The sequence below is a fragment of the Porites lutea genome, chromosome 7 (genome assembly GCF_958299795.1).
Source record: "Porites lutea chromosome 7, jaPorLute2.1, whole genome shotgun sequence".
Lineage (NCBI taxonomy): Eukaryota > Metazoa > Cnidaria > Anthozoa > Scleractinia > Poritidae > Porites > Porites lutea.
Genome location: NC_133207.1, coordinates 33,048,379 through 33,063,620, shown reverse-complemented (window position 1 = coordinate 33,063,620; position 15,242 = coordinate 33,048,379). Strand labels below are relative to the sequence as shown.

General features: G+C 38.7%; 3 protein-coding genes across 3 annotated transcripts in view; all 3 read left to right on the top strand.

Moving 5' to 3' along the window:
• Positions 1–892: 892 nt before the first annotated feature.
• On the top strand, positions 893–3,283 carry LOC140942894 (uncharacterized). Its single transcript, XM_073391910.1, has 2 exons — positions 893–1,027; positions 2,176–3,283. Exons 1-2 carry the CDS (start codon positions 987–989, stop codon positions 2,834–2,836), a joined length of 702 nt encoding a protein of 233 aa, XP_073248011.1. The 5' UTR covers positions 893–986; the 3' UTR covers positions 2,837–3,283.
• A 4,118-nt stretch (positions 3,284–7,401) lies between these two features.
• On the top strand, positions 7,402–9,421 carry LOC140944000 (uncharacterized). The gene is made up of 2 exons (XM_073393105.1): positions 7,402–7,560; positions 8,200–9,421. The coding sequence occupies exons 1-2, from the start codon at positions 7,520–7,522 to the stop codon at positions 8,933–8,935; spliced, it is 777 nt and encodes a 258-aa protein (XP_073249206.1). The 5' UTR covers positions 7,402–7,519; the 3' UTR covers positions 8,936–9,421.
• Positions 9,422–13,663: 4,242 nt separating this feature from the next.
• LOC140943016 (uncharacterized) overlaps positions 13,664–15,242 on the top strand; it is a 2,274-nt gene continuing 695 nt past the window's right edge. The window contains exons 1-2 of the mRNA XM_073392045.1: positions 13,664–13,802; positions 14,961–15,242. The exon at positions 14,961–15,242 is cut by the window's right edge and continues 695 nt beyond it. Coding sequence (XP_073248146.1) covers positions 13,762–13,802; positions 14,961–15,242 — 323 coding nt within the window. The 5' untranslated portion in view covers positions 13,664–13,761. The remainder of the gene's footprint in view (positions 13,803–14,960) is intronic.

Sequence of the window (15,242 nt, the reverse complement as noted above, 5' to 3'; positions counted from 1 at the left end):
TGTGGCTCTTCATCCGTTACTGGTATCTAGAAATATCTAAAGTTGACTCTAAAAACATAATATTGAGAAAATTATCAAAGGGATGTAAGTAGCTAAAAAGAGGAAAAGCGACTGGACTGGAAACCCGGGGGGGGGGTACTGCCATATATGGGCTATATAGGTATGTGCCGCTGTGATTTTTCCTGTGAAGGGTATGGTTTTCAAGCAGTTTACTCTAGGATAGGGTATATAAATCAGAGCGTTTGGGTCTAGAATAGGGTATCATTCTTCAGGAAACTGATCAGTTGGTTGAAGATTTTATCTAGACTAGGTACACAGCTACTCTAGGATAGGGGGATTTGGGGAGTTTACTCTAGTATAGGGTAGCAAAATTCAGCTGAACTAGCTCTGGTAAAGGTTAAGGGTTCCAGGCTCCCAGTGGCACATCCCCACCCAGAAATTAATAAAGTGCCCCCCCCCCCCCCCCCCGGGACTGGAAACCACCACGGTGAGCGGGAAAATGAAAAACGGGAACAAAACCTAACTTGAACTTTAGCCCGGCCATCAGTAACATCGTTAACCACAGGTCTCTGTTCTCTTCCATTTCTCCGTTCTCCCCGTGACATCCGTGATTAAAGTAGAAAAATAAAACAGAAATATCTCAGTGCAACAAAACGAAACGAAATAACAGAATTGCCTAATGTACGTTTTTGGCAAAACTAAGAACTTCTCTTTTTTTCTCACTGAAAATTAAAAGAAAGAGTAACTTTTTATTCCTGTTAAATTTTGTCAGAATGAATCAGCTCAAGCTAGTCACTCAAAAGACGTTGACAAATGATTTAATTATAGTAACGATTGATAGTTCGAAAATAACTCTTTAATATCACCTATAAATTAAGTGCATGGGTTGCTCACCGACCAACAGTTCAAACAAAAGTCTCACAAGAATCAAAGAGATATCCCTGAAGATTTTCAAGAAGTAGAATTGGAACCAAAGTTTCTACGACATGGCCCTCGCTTTCGGATTTCCGACTTTTCATCCAACTAGGTAAGTCTTTCAAAATTATAATTTTCAGTCTTCGCTGCAAGTAATTGAGTTATCAGTATCTAAGAGTAATTTTGTTTTCAGATCGTTTTTTAGGGTCTAACACAGGTTTTTTTTGGTATACAGTATAATGGACTCTCTGAAATTGGTTAATCGGATACAGTGTTTTCTTTTGGTTTGGATGTTGAAAAAAATTAGTGGGTTATTTTGGTTTATATAACAGATCAACGTAAAACGAGAATTAGAAGGGAGAGGAGGCGAGGTGGGGGGGGGAGTAGCGGGGGAAATGCAGCGAAATGCCCTAGTTTTCTTCCCTGGTTTGGCCTCAATCCAGCTTTTCAGTGCGCAGCTGTTTTATAGAAGCTAATGAAATTCCTCCCTGCGAATTACCTTTCGAAAAATTACTATCCGAAAAAAAAGTCTTTAGAGAGTACCGACCTGCCAGACAAGTAACCCCCCGGACCGCTCTGATTAGTTTACTTTTTCTTATGACCTAATCCACACTTAACTGTTCGTACGTTTGTTATTTTTTTTCCAAGTTATGCGCATATCTTTTGGTTAGCTTGACATCTTTGAGGGCCACAAGTTTTCAGTTTTTAACTGGCTGTTGTCACGCTCTGTAACTAAAGTTGATTATGACCAGAGATCATGATATTAATTATGGTTATGATTATGATTCGGTCCTAGAAACCCTTGCCTTAGCTTACACTGAAAACCTTGTAATTTCGCCCAATTTCTCTTGCTAGGGTCAGGGAAATAGATCAGCCCGATGAGCTCAGTCAGGCGATTTAGGAATGAATGGGCGATAAGCCTGAATATCCTCACAGGAGAGTGCCTTAAAGCTTTCTATTCTTTCTCTTCTTTATTTCAGACATTTTCCTACTTTATTCGTTAATGCTTAAAGCAAAACAAATTTAAAATTACATGTGTATTATCACCACTGATTTGCAAACGCCACAAACCCAACGTTTTGTTCTGCCAGCGTCAATCAGACAGGCGTTTAAATTCGACAATTCAAAATTTCACGGAAACATTTTTATTTACACTAAAGCAAATCCGACTTGCAAATTTTTAAGACAACAGAGATGTTTTGGCCCAGTTAGTCTCACTAACTGCAGACAAAATAACAATTTTTTTTGTTTTAATTTCAGCTACAACAGCTACTTCAATCAAGTTGTCCCAGGTTATGGGTTTTTGCAAGATTTATGGAGGAACACAGCTCTCTTCTGCGAGGAACAGGCTCGGCAGAAGAAACTAATGAAGACATATTCGGGCCCAGTCATAATTGTTTGGCTGCCACTGAACCAGTACAAACCAGAAGAAATTTCACTCGATGTTGACGACGAAAATATAACGTTACACGGCCAGCATCGATCCGAAGGAGAAGATGGATTTGAGAACAGTGAGTTCATGAAAACCATTAAGCTCCCGGAAGACGTAGATCCCACAACCGTGACATCACATGTAACCAGAAATGGTAGCGTTCTAGTCCTCAGTGGCATCAAACGCCTTGAAAAGAAAATAAAAGCAAACGATGACAAGTTCGTTGCTAAATTGAATCTGCTTGGATTTAAATCAGAAGAAATCAAGATCCAGGGTCGAGGACATGAGCTCATGGTCATAGCAAAACACAGATCGGAGGAAGATGGTTCACGTGATTACAGGCGTCGCATTTTGCTGCCCGATGACGCAGACGTCAGTTCAGTGACGTCACGCCTCTGCAGTAACGGCGTGCTAATTATAGAAGTGTCACGTAACCAAGCGTTCTTACAAGACGAGGCAAAACAAGAAGCAAGTGGTAACACAGATTGAATGAACCACGTTCACTTGGCAGATTGTAGGGAATCACTCCCTTCATTATCTTTTGAAATATTTATTACCTTCCTGATTAAAGTTATAATTTTAAAGTGCAGCTTCGGCATAGTCTGTTAAACCTAGTGATGCATCATGATAATTTTATTGTGATATCTTTAGTTTAGATTTTTACTTAATTTTCAGTTTTTAATTCAGTGGTTTTTAATCATCAGACAAACATGCTCCAATGCGTCAAGTACCGATTAAAAGAAATATTTTACACTTTAGTTAAAATGTATATCAGATCAGTTATCAGTTTTTATCCAAAGTTCTTTGTCTATATATAGTATAGTTCTTGATATTTTAAGTTTCTGGGATAGTAAACCTTTGGAATATAAGTTAATGAAAGTTATTATAGGTCCGTATATAGTACAAGAACAATAAAAGGTTTAAATGAGCAACTAACTGGGTTGTGTTTCCTTTTAATTATCGTTCATTTTGACCACTTTTTACCTCTAGATGATGTAGTCTCAATGAGGGGATAGCCTGACGGCATTTTTCTATCTAAAGCAGAAGCTTCTTTGGTCTCTTTGACTTAAAATTTTCTGATGCCTTTCCAGAGCAGTTACCCTATTAATACTGGCTCATGACAACGGCCCATATCCCCAGGGGGTGGGGGGCGGGTATTAACTATAATGACATAACACGGGAAGGTACATCCCGAAAGGAGTACTTTCTCAGGCTTCAGGTATACGAAAGAAAGGGTAGGAATTTCACTTGTTGAAGAATATGAAAGGGGAGGGAAATCTGTCATTTCGGTTGGTAGAAAGACCCAAAAGAGCTAACAGATGCATTTTATGGCAGTGACAAAGTCGACGAAAGCGTTCTACTTTTGTGATTTATTCATATTTTAAAGACAATACGTTTACAGCAGTTAAAGTAATAAACAGTAACTACAATTGTAAGTAGGTGAAAGGGGTACCATTTGTCAATAGGAGTTATATGAAAGGAGAGGGGTCCTTTTCTGTTAAAAATGGTATATAAAATGGTAAGGGATTGGACCTCCGGGTGGAGCCTCTCCGTATGAACCTTTTTTGAGTACTCCTCTCCGCTCTCTCCATATATATCGCAGGCTTGAATTGCACGACATTCATTATTCTAATGGTTAATACCATTTACGATAATCACGTGATCAAATTATTTTGATTACTGTCTATAGTGTCAACAAAACAACAGCCTTTAAAGATTTCGTCCCCGGTATCTCTGTTCATCCTCGAGTTTCATTTTATTACCCGTGTCTTCCTTGTTTGTTTCACCTTTGAAAAGGTAGAATATGCTTTAGTAAAATCCAACTAGTGGTCTATTATCAATGCTGCGTTCTGATTGGTTGAGCTGCCACTAGGCTGTATGTAACAGCCCACTAGTAGGGCAAAGCGCCAGCTTTTTGGCAGCAAAAAAGGTTTAAAGTCTAACTTTAACTAGCTAAAGTTGTTTTGTCTCGATATCTTTTACCAACTAGTTGGATTTTACTAACATTATTATTCCTCTTACCCTCATGGCCTCTGAGTCAATAGCCCATTTGCCCTTCGGCCTCATGGGCTATTGACTCAGAGCCCATTCGGGCTCGAGGAATAATAATTGGTAAATACTGGACTGTGTTGAAAGCTTGTTTCTTGTTGCTTACAAACTGGACATTTACACCTCTATTTGTGACATTTTTGGTTTATCTTCATACGTCCCGCCGTTTTGGTTAACAGACTTTGTATTCAATTTAACCGCTCATTCTTACCCTTTTAATACCTTTTCTACTTTGGAGACGACTTCTCAAACGAAATAAAGAAAAGAGAAAAAAGAGAAAAACGTAAGATTTGGAGATTTTGGTTAGTATATGATGTGCGCGACCATCTATGAGGGGGTTTGGAGGTCAATTCCCTGGTGCTCTATCTTGGCAACGACTTCTAAATTAGCTGTAATGAGAGAGAAATTTGCAATTTTAAGCTACTAGGGGTAATAATGTGAATATGGCAGGCTGAAATATTTCCTTTTTCACTTTTAATTAATACAAAACTGAAAAATTAGAATTGCCGAGGTGGCTTACACGAACCCAGACTATTTTTGATAAACGGCTTGAAAATGTTTGTACTACTACAAAAAACCAACCTTTTTTTCTACATGATTCATTTTATTTAGAACACTGTTGCTATTGTACCTAACAACGGCAAAGGGAATACGCTAACGCCAAGGAAAGGCTGATTTTCTTGCCCGTTCAGCATCGAGCATTTTAATGTTAGGCTAATATTTAGGTATGGATTATTATTAGATGTCCAGCCGTCTCTTCGCGGGAAGGACCAAGAGAGTGGCAGAAATCAAGCCTACATGTATCCTATACTCTGAAGAAAGTGAATCGAAAAAGGCAATTAATATAATTATAGCTGGTTATGAGTTAATGATACCCAAGCCCTAGCATTTTTAACACGTTAAAACTGACATATGAGATTAATTTGAGGTGCAAAATACCAAAGATATGTAACAATGTAAGTTGTATATAAGAGTGTATACAATATTTGAGCCAGCAAGGCAAACGTTGTGAGGCATGAACAAACTATTTGAGGCAGTTGAACAAAACATACAAGCTTTGGCACCCCACGCAAATGGATGCAACATTGTTAGCCAACAGCTCCTAACATTATTGGATGTGTTAGTGCACAAGTTGCCCCCATTTGCACACCCTGTTGCATGTTATTGGGAGTAGTTGCGCAAAGTTAGATCTGTTTGCACGGCTCTTCTAACATTTTGGGGGCCACACACACTTATTACACATGGTCCTCTTTGAGTTTACAATGTCTTATGGGTTGTACCCTTCTCACAATGCACTGCAAGTCCCAATATTGTTGGGAGTTGTTGCATCCGTTTGCACACAGCTGCCAACACTGATGCAACAACTCCCAACATTGCTGGCTCATTTAATCTATGATAAGCAGTCTTGTCAAGAAGCTGATCTATGTATTAAAATTGTTGCAAGTTACCGCTGGCAATATTCACTCTTTTTGGATCCATAGTAAAGAAATGCTTCGGATCATGTATCCAAATAGCCTGTTCACAGACCCTCTATTTTCTCTTCAAAGTATGTCAAGCACCCATAATAAAAAATAAACTGTGGGGGATTTATTGACCGCCAGCACAAAGGGGTAGGGGTGGGGGTAGTCTACAAGCAGTCTCCCATTTTTCTTGGTCTGTCGAGCAGAACGCCCGAGACACGCAAATGACTACGCGCGTGGCTGAAGGCGCAAGACGGGAGAGGCCCTCGTTTCTCGCATCTTGCGGCGAAAGCCACTCAAAGTTCGCGCGTGTGTGGACTCCCCTTACTAAATCTGAAGAAAAAGAGAGACTAGTCGCAGTCTAGGGTGGGGGAAGAAGAAAATAGAAAATTTATTTTTCTTTCTTGCACACACCGATGTTTTCCAAAACAACGAAAAGAAAAATAAATCAACATCTGTGTACCGGCTAGTATCCAAAGTATCCGGTTTTGAATATGATCCAAAGAATCCTCCTCCGTTGTAGATCATTTGGATCAATAATTTGTTTTTGGATTAAAAATCCGGATTTCGATTTTAGTACAGAAACACACCCTTATTCTATTTCAGTTTACCTTTTAACTGACGGCAAAACATCAGTGTTAGAAATATTAAGTGCGTGACAATTTTATCATATTGATCATTTAGCTATTTTGGAGATAATCAAGTACCAAAGACGTCAATCAAATGATTTGTAACTTTAGATTTTTCAACAGTATATGTATTCAATATAGATTCTTCGCTTCACTCGAGACTAGAGCAGCTTTCGGGACGGTTATGGGTGTGACTTTTTCACTGTGACTTTTTAATTAAATAATTTGAAGTGAGTGAATAGTGTTGTGGTGACTACATTTCCAACATCAGAATACCCGGCCACTAAAATATTCCTCATCATATTGTGCTACCGCGGTCCGCAGTGACGAGTATTCTGAAGTTGCTCCAGACTGACTTCACCTACCCAAAACGTCCCGATGAGCTTTATCTACTCTTCCTGTTCCATTCTAACAGCTGATTCTAAAGATCCACAGTCAGCTGGTCAACAGCAGCTTTTCCTGCAGCTACAAAATGGCCGAGATAATGCCCGGATAATGCTGTAATAAATACCTACAGGCCCTTTTCTTTATGAAGTCAGACCAAGGGAAGAACCAAGGCATCACACTATCAATTCCGTGTTTTTCTATGAATTACAATACTACTTATTGGCGTAAAATTCGCAACGACACGTGCTATTCGCATGTCCGCCATTTTGTTCTAATGAGCTTGTTGTTGTTTTGGAGAATGACGTCAAATTGTCCCAGCAGACCTTTCGCGCGATGTAAAACTGCTGATTTTGCATTTTGGGCAGAACAGAAAGTTCGAGTAACGTCTCGTTTTTTCACGAAAAAACCAAAAGAACTATATTTTTGTCCAGTCAGATTTTGTCAGGATGAATCAGCTACCAGTCATACTTACGAAGGTCTGACAGATTATTTAATTTTAGCAACGACCGATGGTTCGAGAAGAAATCTCTTTATTATAAAAGGCATGGATTTTGGCTCACCAACCATCAGTTCAAAAAACCCCAGAAGACTCAAGATATCGCTGACGATTTTCAAGAAGTAAAATTACAACTAAAGTTCTCGACAGTATGGCCCTCGTTTTCAGATTTCCAACCTATCATCCAACTTGGTAAGCTCTCCGAAATTATTTTTCTTCTCTATTAAGAGTCAATTACGACTTTGAAGAATTATTTGCTGTGTAAAATCTCAACTTTTTTTATAACAAAATACTCTTTCACCTGCATGCTTCGATTGATTCTTACTGATGGTGTGCTACAAGTTTTTTGGTGTTTAAAATTGGATGTCGTCCCCATGATCAGGCGGGAATATCATGTTTTGCAATCTTCTCTTACTTTCTCGTTATAGTTCTAGGTTCATTTTCCCTTTTAAGATATTCAGTCTTATATGCGTACATAATTGATCAATGCATATTAAGCAATAGGACAGCCATAGAGTACCAAAGCCTATTCTTATGACTTTCAGGCGGTTCGAAAACATTTACAGATATACATATCAGGCAGACATTAAAAGCTTTTTACTTGTGACTTTTTTTCTGTGGACTGGAGTTTCAGTACTCAAATTGTATTATATAACTGATGAAAGGTGATTTGTTCATAGTTTGAATTAACACATGTGTATTTCTATACGGAACATTCACTAAAAATATACACTGCTTGTACTGAGTAAATCAGCTGCAAATTTCAAGTCATCGATCTGTTCAGTCTCAGAAATCACCCAAAATAACCATTTTCTTTTGTTTCATTTTCAGCTACAGCAGTTACTATAATCAAGCCGTCCCAGGTTATGGGCTTTTGCGTGATTTATGGAGAGGCATAGCTCTCTCCTTTGAGGAACAAGGGCGAGACATATGCTGTCAGCAAAGGAAACACTCCGGCCCAGTCACAATCGCTTCGCTGCCACTGAACCAATACAAAGCAGAAGAAATTTCACTTGATGTTGATGGAGAAAATATAACCTTGCACGGCCAGCATCGATCCGAAGGAGAAGATGGATTTGAGAATAGTGAGTTCAAGAAAATCATTAAGCTCCCGGAAGACGTAGATCCCACAACAGTGACGTCACGTGTATCTAAAGATGACAGCTTTCTTGTCCTCGAAGGCGTCAAACGTGTTGAAGAGAAAACAAAAACAGACGACGACAAGTTCGTGGTAAGATTGAATCTGCGTGGATTCAAACCAGAAGAAATCAAGGTCCAACTTCGTGGACATGAGCTCACGGTCACAGGAAAACAAAGAGCGAAAGAAGACGGTTCATATTTGTCACGTGATTACAGCCGTCGCGTTTTGTTGCCCGACGACGCAGAACTCAGTTCAGTGACGTCACGCTTGTCCAAAGAAGGCTTGCTAACCATAGAAGTGGCACGTGACCCAGCTCTGTTACCAAGTGAGAGAGACGTGGAACTGTCCTTGGAAGTTGATCATAAGCCACATCCTGAAGAAGAAGAGCAACAACAGCAAGGAGCAAGCGGTAACAGAGAAGATTAGAATAGAAGCTAAATCAACTGCGTTTGCAGATTGTAAGAACATTTTGCCAATTTTCTGTTACATTAATTTCTGATTAAAATTTTCTCGAGAAGCTAAGCAACATTTCAGCATAGCATTTAATGCTTGTTAAGTTATCAACACTTAGAGTACAAGTACAATTTTATTATAAAATAGTAATTTAGAATTTAGTAATTCATTTCCTTGTTTCTGAGTTTTTGAATTGATTTTTAATAGTAAGCAGACAAACAGGTACCAATGCGCTAGTATATTAGTACTATTTCACACTGTTGTAGCCAATCTTTTCCCATTAAATTATAGTATCATTAGCTTTTCACACCAGGCCAGGGTTGTCTGGCTATGTGTTAAAGTTATTAACAGATTAAAGCTTTTTTTTGCTGTGCAATTATCGACAATATTTTTTTGAGATCATAACATGTTATCAAATAGTTTGTCAGTAGTTAAAGGTCAATAAAAGTTGGAAAATGAGGAGAGTGACTTTGTTTTCACTTTTACCGTTCATTCTGACCCTTTTCATCACTTTTCCTGTTTGGAGGCGACATCTTAAAACGAAAAGTCATAGAAAAGAAAAAAAACCAAAAAAGAAGGATTGGGGCAGTTGGTTAGTGCACGGCCCAGGTTCAACAAATCACTTTCAAACCTGGCAATTTTAATATTTTCAGTACAGGCGTTCTTTCCAGCAAAGTTGGCGGATTTTCCCTGACTTGTCCATGTCAAACGTAGAAAAAAACCGTGGAAAGGTCTATATTCTCTGCTGTTTCTTCAAGATAAGATAAGATAAGATAAGAACTTTATTTTAGCACGATAGGAAGATCAGCATTGCTGGTGGGGTCGTGCATACAACAATTACAAAAAAAATAAGGAGGACTGAAAACAAATGTACAATTAACAATTAAAAACTGTTTAAAATATTTGTAACCGATTGTTATAGCTAAAATAGGTTCGAAATTCATTTTATCAGTATCAAATTTTGCAAGAGAGAGTTTAAACTCTTTCAAGGTTTTATCCCTTGTCTCCCTGTTCGTTAAACTGTTCCAATGGAGTTTCTAAATAAATTTATTTCTGGTCTTGGAAGAATATAATGATGTTCTCATTTCTTCTGCGGCCTGAATTCCTCTGTAAAAACAAATCTTTACATTCCATTATGGTGTAACCTTTTATACATTTGAAGAGAAACTAAGTTAGGGACTTGTCAGAAATTAGCAGGGGGGGAGGGGGGGTTGGAATTTTAAATTTGGGTTCGGAAATGAGGTGACCCATCCCTGCAATGGGAGTGAAATTTGCTAAACCTCCCCTTGACCTTGGCCTAAAATATCATGACCCTCCCCCCTCTTGTATAAATGATAAAATCTAGTTCTTGCAATACACTAGGTTGAGTGAGTATTATGAAAGCTCAAAATATATTTCTAATCTGTTCTTTGTAATGCCATATACATACATTTTAGATGACAGCATTTTAGATGACAGCTGATCACTCGACTCTCCTATTTCTCCCAGGTTTTTTCTTTACAAAATAAAGAACTTCTTTTTTCTTGATCTGTGGGTGAACCTCTACATGATCACGGACACATATTTGCATGACCCTCCCCCTTTTAACGGCCCATTTTTCATGACCCCTCCCTTTTCTGCAGTCTCAAAAAGTTGTAACCCTCCCTCTGTTTCCACCCCCCTGCCCCCCTGCTAATTTCTGACAAGTCCCTTAATCGCACTTTGTACGTTGTTTCCAAACTGTCCCATCCAGTTCGCGTTAAAACATCTTCAGCACTTGTGTCCCATGGCAACCCATAAACAATTCGTCCAGCCCTTGCATGGAGCCTTTTCAGGTTCTTTATGTCCGTATTGTTGAAAGATCCCCACACTTTCAGGCCGTATGTAGCTGATAACAGTATCACTTTTGTGTAGAAGTCTTCTAATTCCTGGCGAGGGAGCCTATCGCATGCGTCGGAGTAAACTTAACTTGGATGCGAAAGACTTCGCTACATTTGCAGCATGATCTGACCAGGGCAACTTGTTATCAACCTGTTCTCCGAGGAGCCTTTCTGAGGTTGTCCACTTTATGATGTTGTGGCCAGTAAATGTTGATTTCCGCTGCATGATCATTGCTTTACATTTTTCTGGGTGCAGTACTAACAAATTTCTGTCGCAACATTCCTGCAGTTCAGCTAGAACATTGTTTAGTGCGTTTGTTAGCAAATCCATAGTTTGTGCGATACAGTATTGTTGTGTCGTCTGCATACAGATACGTTACCACAGAGCGTAGTGATTTGGGAGGTCGTTTGTGAAGAGCCAGAATAAGGTGGGTCCGAGGACCGACCCTTGCGGCACTCAGTGAGTTACGATGTATGTATCGGAGTCGCATCCGTTAATGCTGACGACTTGTCATAGTTCTGTGAGGTATTTCTTTAACCACAGCCACATATCTCCTCTGATTCCAATGTCGTTCAACTTTTGTAGTAATATATTGTGCGACACTGTGTCGAAAGCTTTAGTGAAATCAACAAACAGAATTCCTACATAAAGCTTTTTTTTTTCTTCTGCTTCTCTCCACCTCTCTTTTAGGTGTTCACTTTCCCTTCCTATAAGCCCATTGTCTGTTATCAAGCAAATTTTGCGTGACCACGTGATTCGTGATATTACTTGCGACGCAGGATTCCATTAGTTTACTTGATATCCTGAGCTTAGATAGTAGTGTGTATTATGTAATGTCTTCCTCTCGTCCTTTTTTGAACGCTGCACTGACTCCAGCTATTTTCCACTGGTCTGGTGGCTTGCAGGCATCAACACTTTGTTTAAACAAGCTCGTGAGAGATGGGGCAAGAGACATACCCGCATACCTTAAATGAATCGCAGATAGGCCATCTGGCCCCGCAGCTTTCTTCAGTTTTAACTTACAGATCTTTTCCTCGATTTCCATCTGACTAATCGTGATGCTGGTCATAGTCGGAATGTCTACATTCCGACGGCTATGGGCGTGTAATGGCTGAATTTCATCCGCGGGGCCAATCAATTTTTCAGCAACTGTGCAGAAATAATCGTTTAACATAATTGCCTTTTCAGTGTCATCTGTTGTAAGGTTCCCATTGGTGGGCTTGTCTGTTTACTTTTGTTGTTCCTGATGTCTTTTTCAGTAGTCTCCAGTAAGCAGCAGCAGCGGTGTCTACTTCGTCAAATTAATTGGAGTAGTAATCGGCTTTGACTTTTGTCATCATTGTTGATACTTTATTTCTTTTTAGGATAATTTTGGTTTCGGAGACGTTATCTTGTTTTATTAACTGAGCATTTAAGCACTTGAGCATTTTTACCTATTTGAAACTAAACAAGGAAGGAAATATCAAGCATATAAAGCTGCAAAATTGTTGATATGATAAAAACGTTACGGCTGAGCCCATACATGACCCCATTATACATTCTTCGTAAAATTTCGACACAATTCTTTCTTAATTTCTCCGAAAATATATATTAACAAAAGTAAAACTGAAAAAAGTAATCACTTCTAGCAGTAAACAAAATGTCTTGGCAACGACCTCAAAGAGTCGTAACGAGATTATTTTCCCTTACTATTACCTAAATCTTTCTACTTGAAATTTTAAGCTACTAGGGGTAATAATGTGAATATAGCAAGGCTGAAATATTTCCTTTATCACTTTTCTTCCGAAACCGAAAACTTAGATTTGCCGAGGCGGCTTACATGAACCCAGACTATTTTTGATAAACGGCTTCAAAATGTTCTGTTTATACTTTTACGAAACACTTTGGCCTATTGTAAGTCATGACAAGCACACCAACCTTTTTTTTACATGATTCATTTTATTTACAACACTGTTTTTATCGTTCCTAAGCGTGAACTGGAACGCACTAAAGCTGAGAAATGAGACTGATTTCATAGCCTTCAGTATCAAGCATTTTAATATTAGGCGAATATTTAGATGTGCATCATTATTAGATGGATTATTCAGGTATTTGTATGATTTAAGTAATTTCTGACATTTTTTAATGAAGCTTACGTAGAACAGTACGAACAACTCCTAATAATACACATTTACACTTAAATTAATTCAAGTTTTCGTTCAGTTCTATGGATTGATCGAGTCACCAGCATGCATTATACTGAAACCTAAAGATAGCAAGTGACTCGGGTTAGTACGTAAGGTTGTAGACGGTTTATTGACAGAGTATGCACATTGTGGCTCTTCATCTGTTACTGGTATCTAGAAATATCTAAAGTTCACTTTAAAAACATAATATTGAGAAAATTATCAAAGGGATGTAAGTAGCTAAAAAGAGGAAAAGCGACTGGACTGGAAACCACTACGGTGAGCGGGAAAATGAAAAACGGGAACAAAACCTAACTTGAACTTTAGCCCGGCCATCAGTAACATCGTTAACCACAGGTCTCTGTTCTCTTCCATTTCTCCGTTCTCCCCGTGACATCCGTGATTAAAGTAGAAAAATAAAACAGAAATATCTCAGTGCAACAAAACGAAACGAAATAACAGAATTGCCTAATGCACGTTTTTGGCAAAACTAAGAACTTCTCGTTTTTTCTCACTGAAAATTAAAAGAAAGAGTAACTTTTTATTCCTGTTAAATTTTGTCAGAATGAATCAGCTCAAGTTAGTCACTCAAAAGATGTTGACAAATGATTTAATTATAGTAACGACTGATAGTTCGAAAATAACTTTTATCACCTATAAAAGTGAATGGGTTTTTGCTCACCGACCAACAGTTCAAACAAAAGTATCAGAAGAATCAAAGAGATATCCCTGAAGATTTTCAAAAAGCAGAATTGGAACCAAAGTTTCTACGGCATGGCCCTCGCTTTCGGATTTCCGACTTTTCATCCAACTAGGTAAGCCTTTCAAAATTATAATTTTCCTTCGCAGCAAGTAATTGAGTTATCAGTTTCTAAGAGTAATTTTTTTTCACATCGTTTTTTAGGGTCTAACACAGGTTTTTTTGGTATACAGTATAATGGACTCTCTGAAATTGGTTAAACGGACAGTGTTTTCTTTAGGTTTGGATATGTTGAAAAAAAAATTAGTGGGTTATTTTGGTTTATAACCGATCAAGGTAAAACGAGAATGAGAAGGGAGAAGAGACGAGGGTGGGGGGGGGGGGGGGGTGTAGGGAAAAATGCAGCGAAAAGCCCTAGTGTTCTTCCCTGGTTTGGCCTCAATCCAGCTTTTCAGTGCACAGCTGTTTTATAGAAAGCTAATGAAATTCCCCCTTGCGAATTACCTTTCGAAAAATTACTATCCGAAAAAGAAGTCGTTAGAGAGTACCGACCTGCCAGACAAGTAACCCCCTGAGCTGGACCGCTCTGATTCGTTTACTTTTTCTTATGACCTAATCCACACTTGACTGCTTGTACGTTTGTTATTTTTTTCCAAGTCATGCGCATATCTTTTGGTTAGCTTGACATCTTTGAGGGCCACAAGGTTTCAGTTTTTAACTGGCTGTCGTCACGCTCTGTAACTAAAGTTGATTATGATCAGAGATCATGATATTAGTTATGGTTATGATTATGGTTCGGTCCTAGAAACCCTTGCCTTAGCTTACACTGAAAACCTTGCAATTTTGCCAAATTTCTCTCGCTAGGGTCAGGGAAATAGGAACATCCTGATGAGCTCAGTTAGGCGATTTAGGAAATGGATGGGCGATAAGCCTGAATATCCTCACAGGAGAGTGCCTTTAAGCTTCCTATTCTTTCTCTTCTTTATTTAAGACATTTTCCTACTTTATTCGTTAATGCTTAAAGCAAAACAAATTTAACATTACATATGTATCATCACACTGATTTGCAAACGCAACAAACCCAAAGTTCTGTTCTGCCAGCGTCAGTCAGACAGGCGTTTAAATTCGGCAATTCAAAATTTCACGGAAACATCTTGATTTACACTGTAAAAAAAATCCGACTTGCAAATTTTTAAGACAACTGAGTTGTTTTGGTCCAGTTAGTCTCACCAACTTCAGGCAAAATAACAATTTTCTTTTGTTTTAATTTCAGCTACAACAGCTACTTCAATCAAGTTGTCCCAGGTTATGGGTTTTTGCAAGATTTATGGAGGAACACAGCTCTCTTCTGCGAGGAACAGGCTCGGCAGAAGAAACTAATGAAGACATATTCGGGCCCAGTCATAATTGCTTGGCTGCCACTGAACCAGTACAAACCAGAAGAAATTTCATTCGATGTTGACGACGAAAATATAACGTTACGCGGCCAGCATCGATCCGAAGGAGAAGATGGATTTGAGAATAGTGAGTTCATGAAAACCATTAAGCTTCCGAA

Bases quoted from the DNA above. Each gene is read 5' to 3' on its own strand.
- LOC140942894 (XM_073391910.1), top strand. From the start codon at position 987: ATGGCCCTCGCTTTCGGATTTCCGACTTTTCATCCAACTAG. The intron at 1,028-2,175 runs GTAAGTCTTTCA...TTTTAATTTCAG, and splicing joins CCGACTTTTCATCCAACTAG to CTACAACAGCTACTTCAATC.
- LOC140944000 (XM_073393105.1), top strand. From the start codon at position 7,520: ATGGCCCTCGTTTTCAGATTTCCAACCTATCATCCAACTTG. The intron at 7,561-8,199 runs GTAAGCTCTCCG...TTTCATTTTCAG, and splicing joins CCAACCTATCATCCAACTTG to CTACAGCAGTTACTATAATC.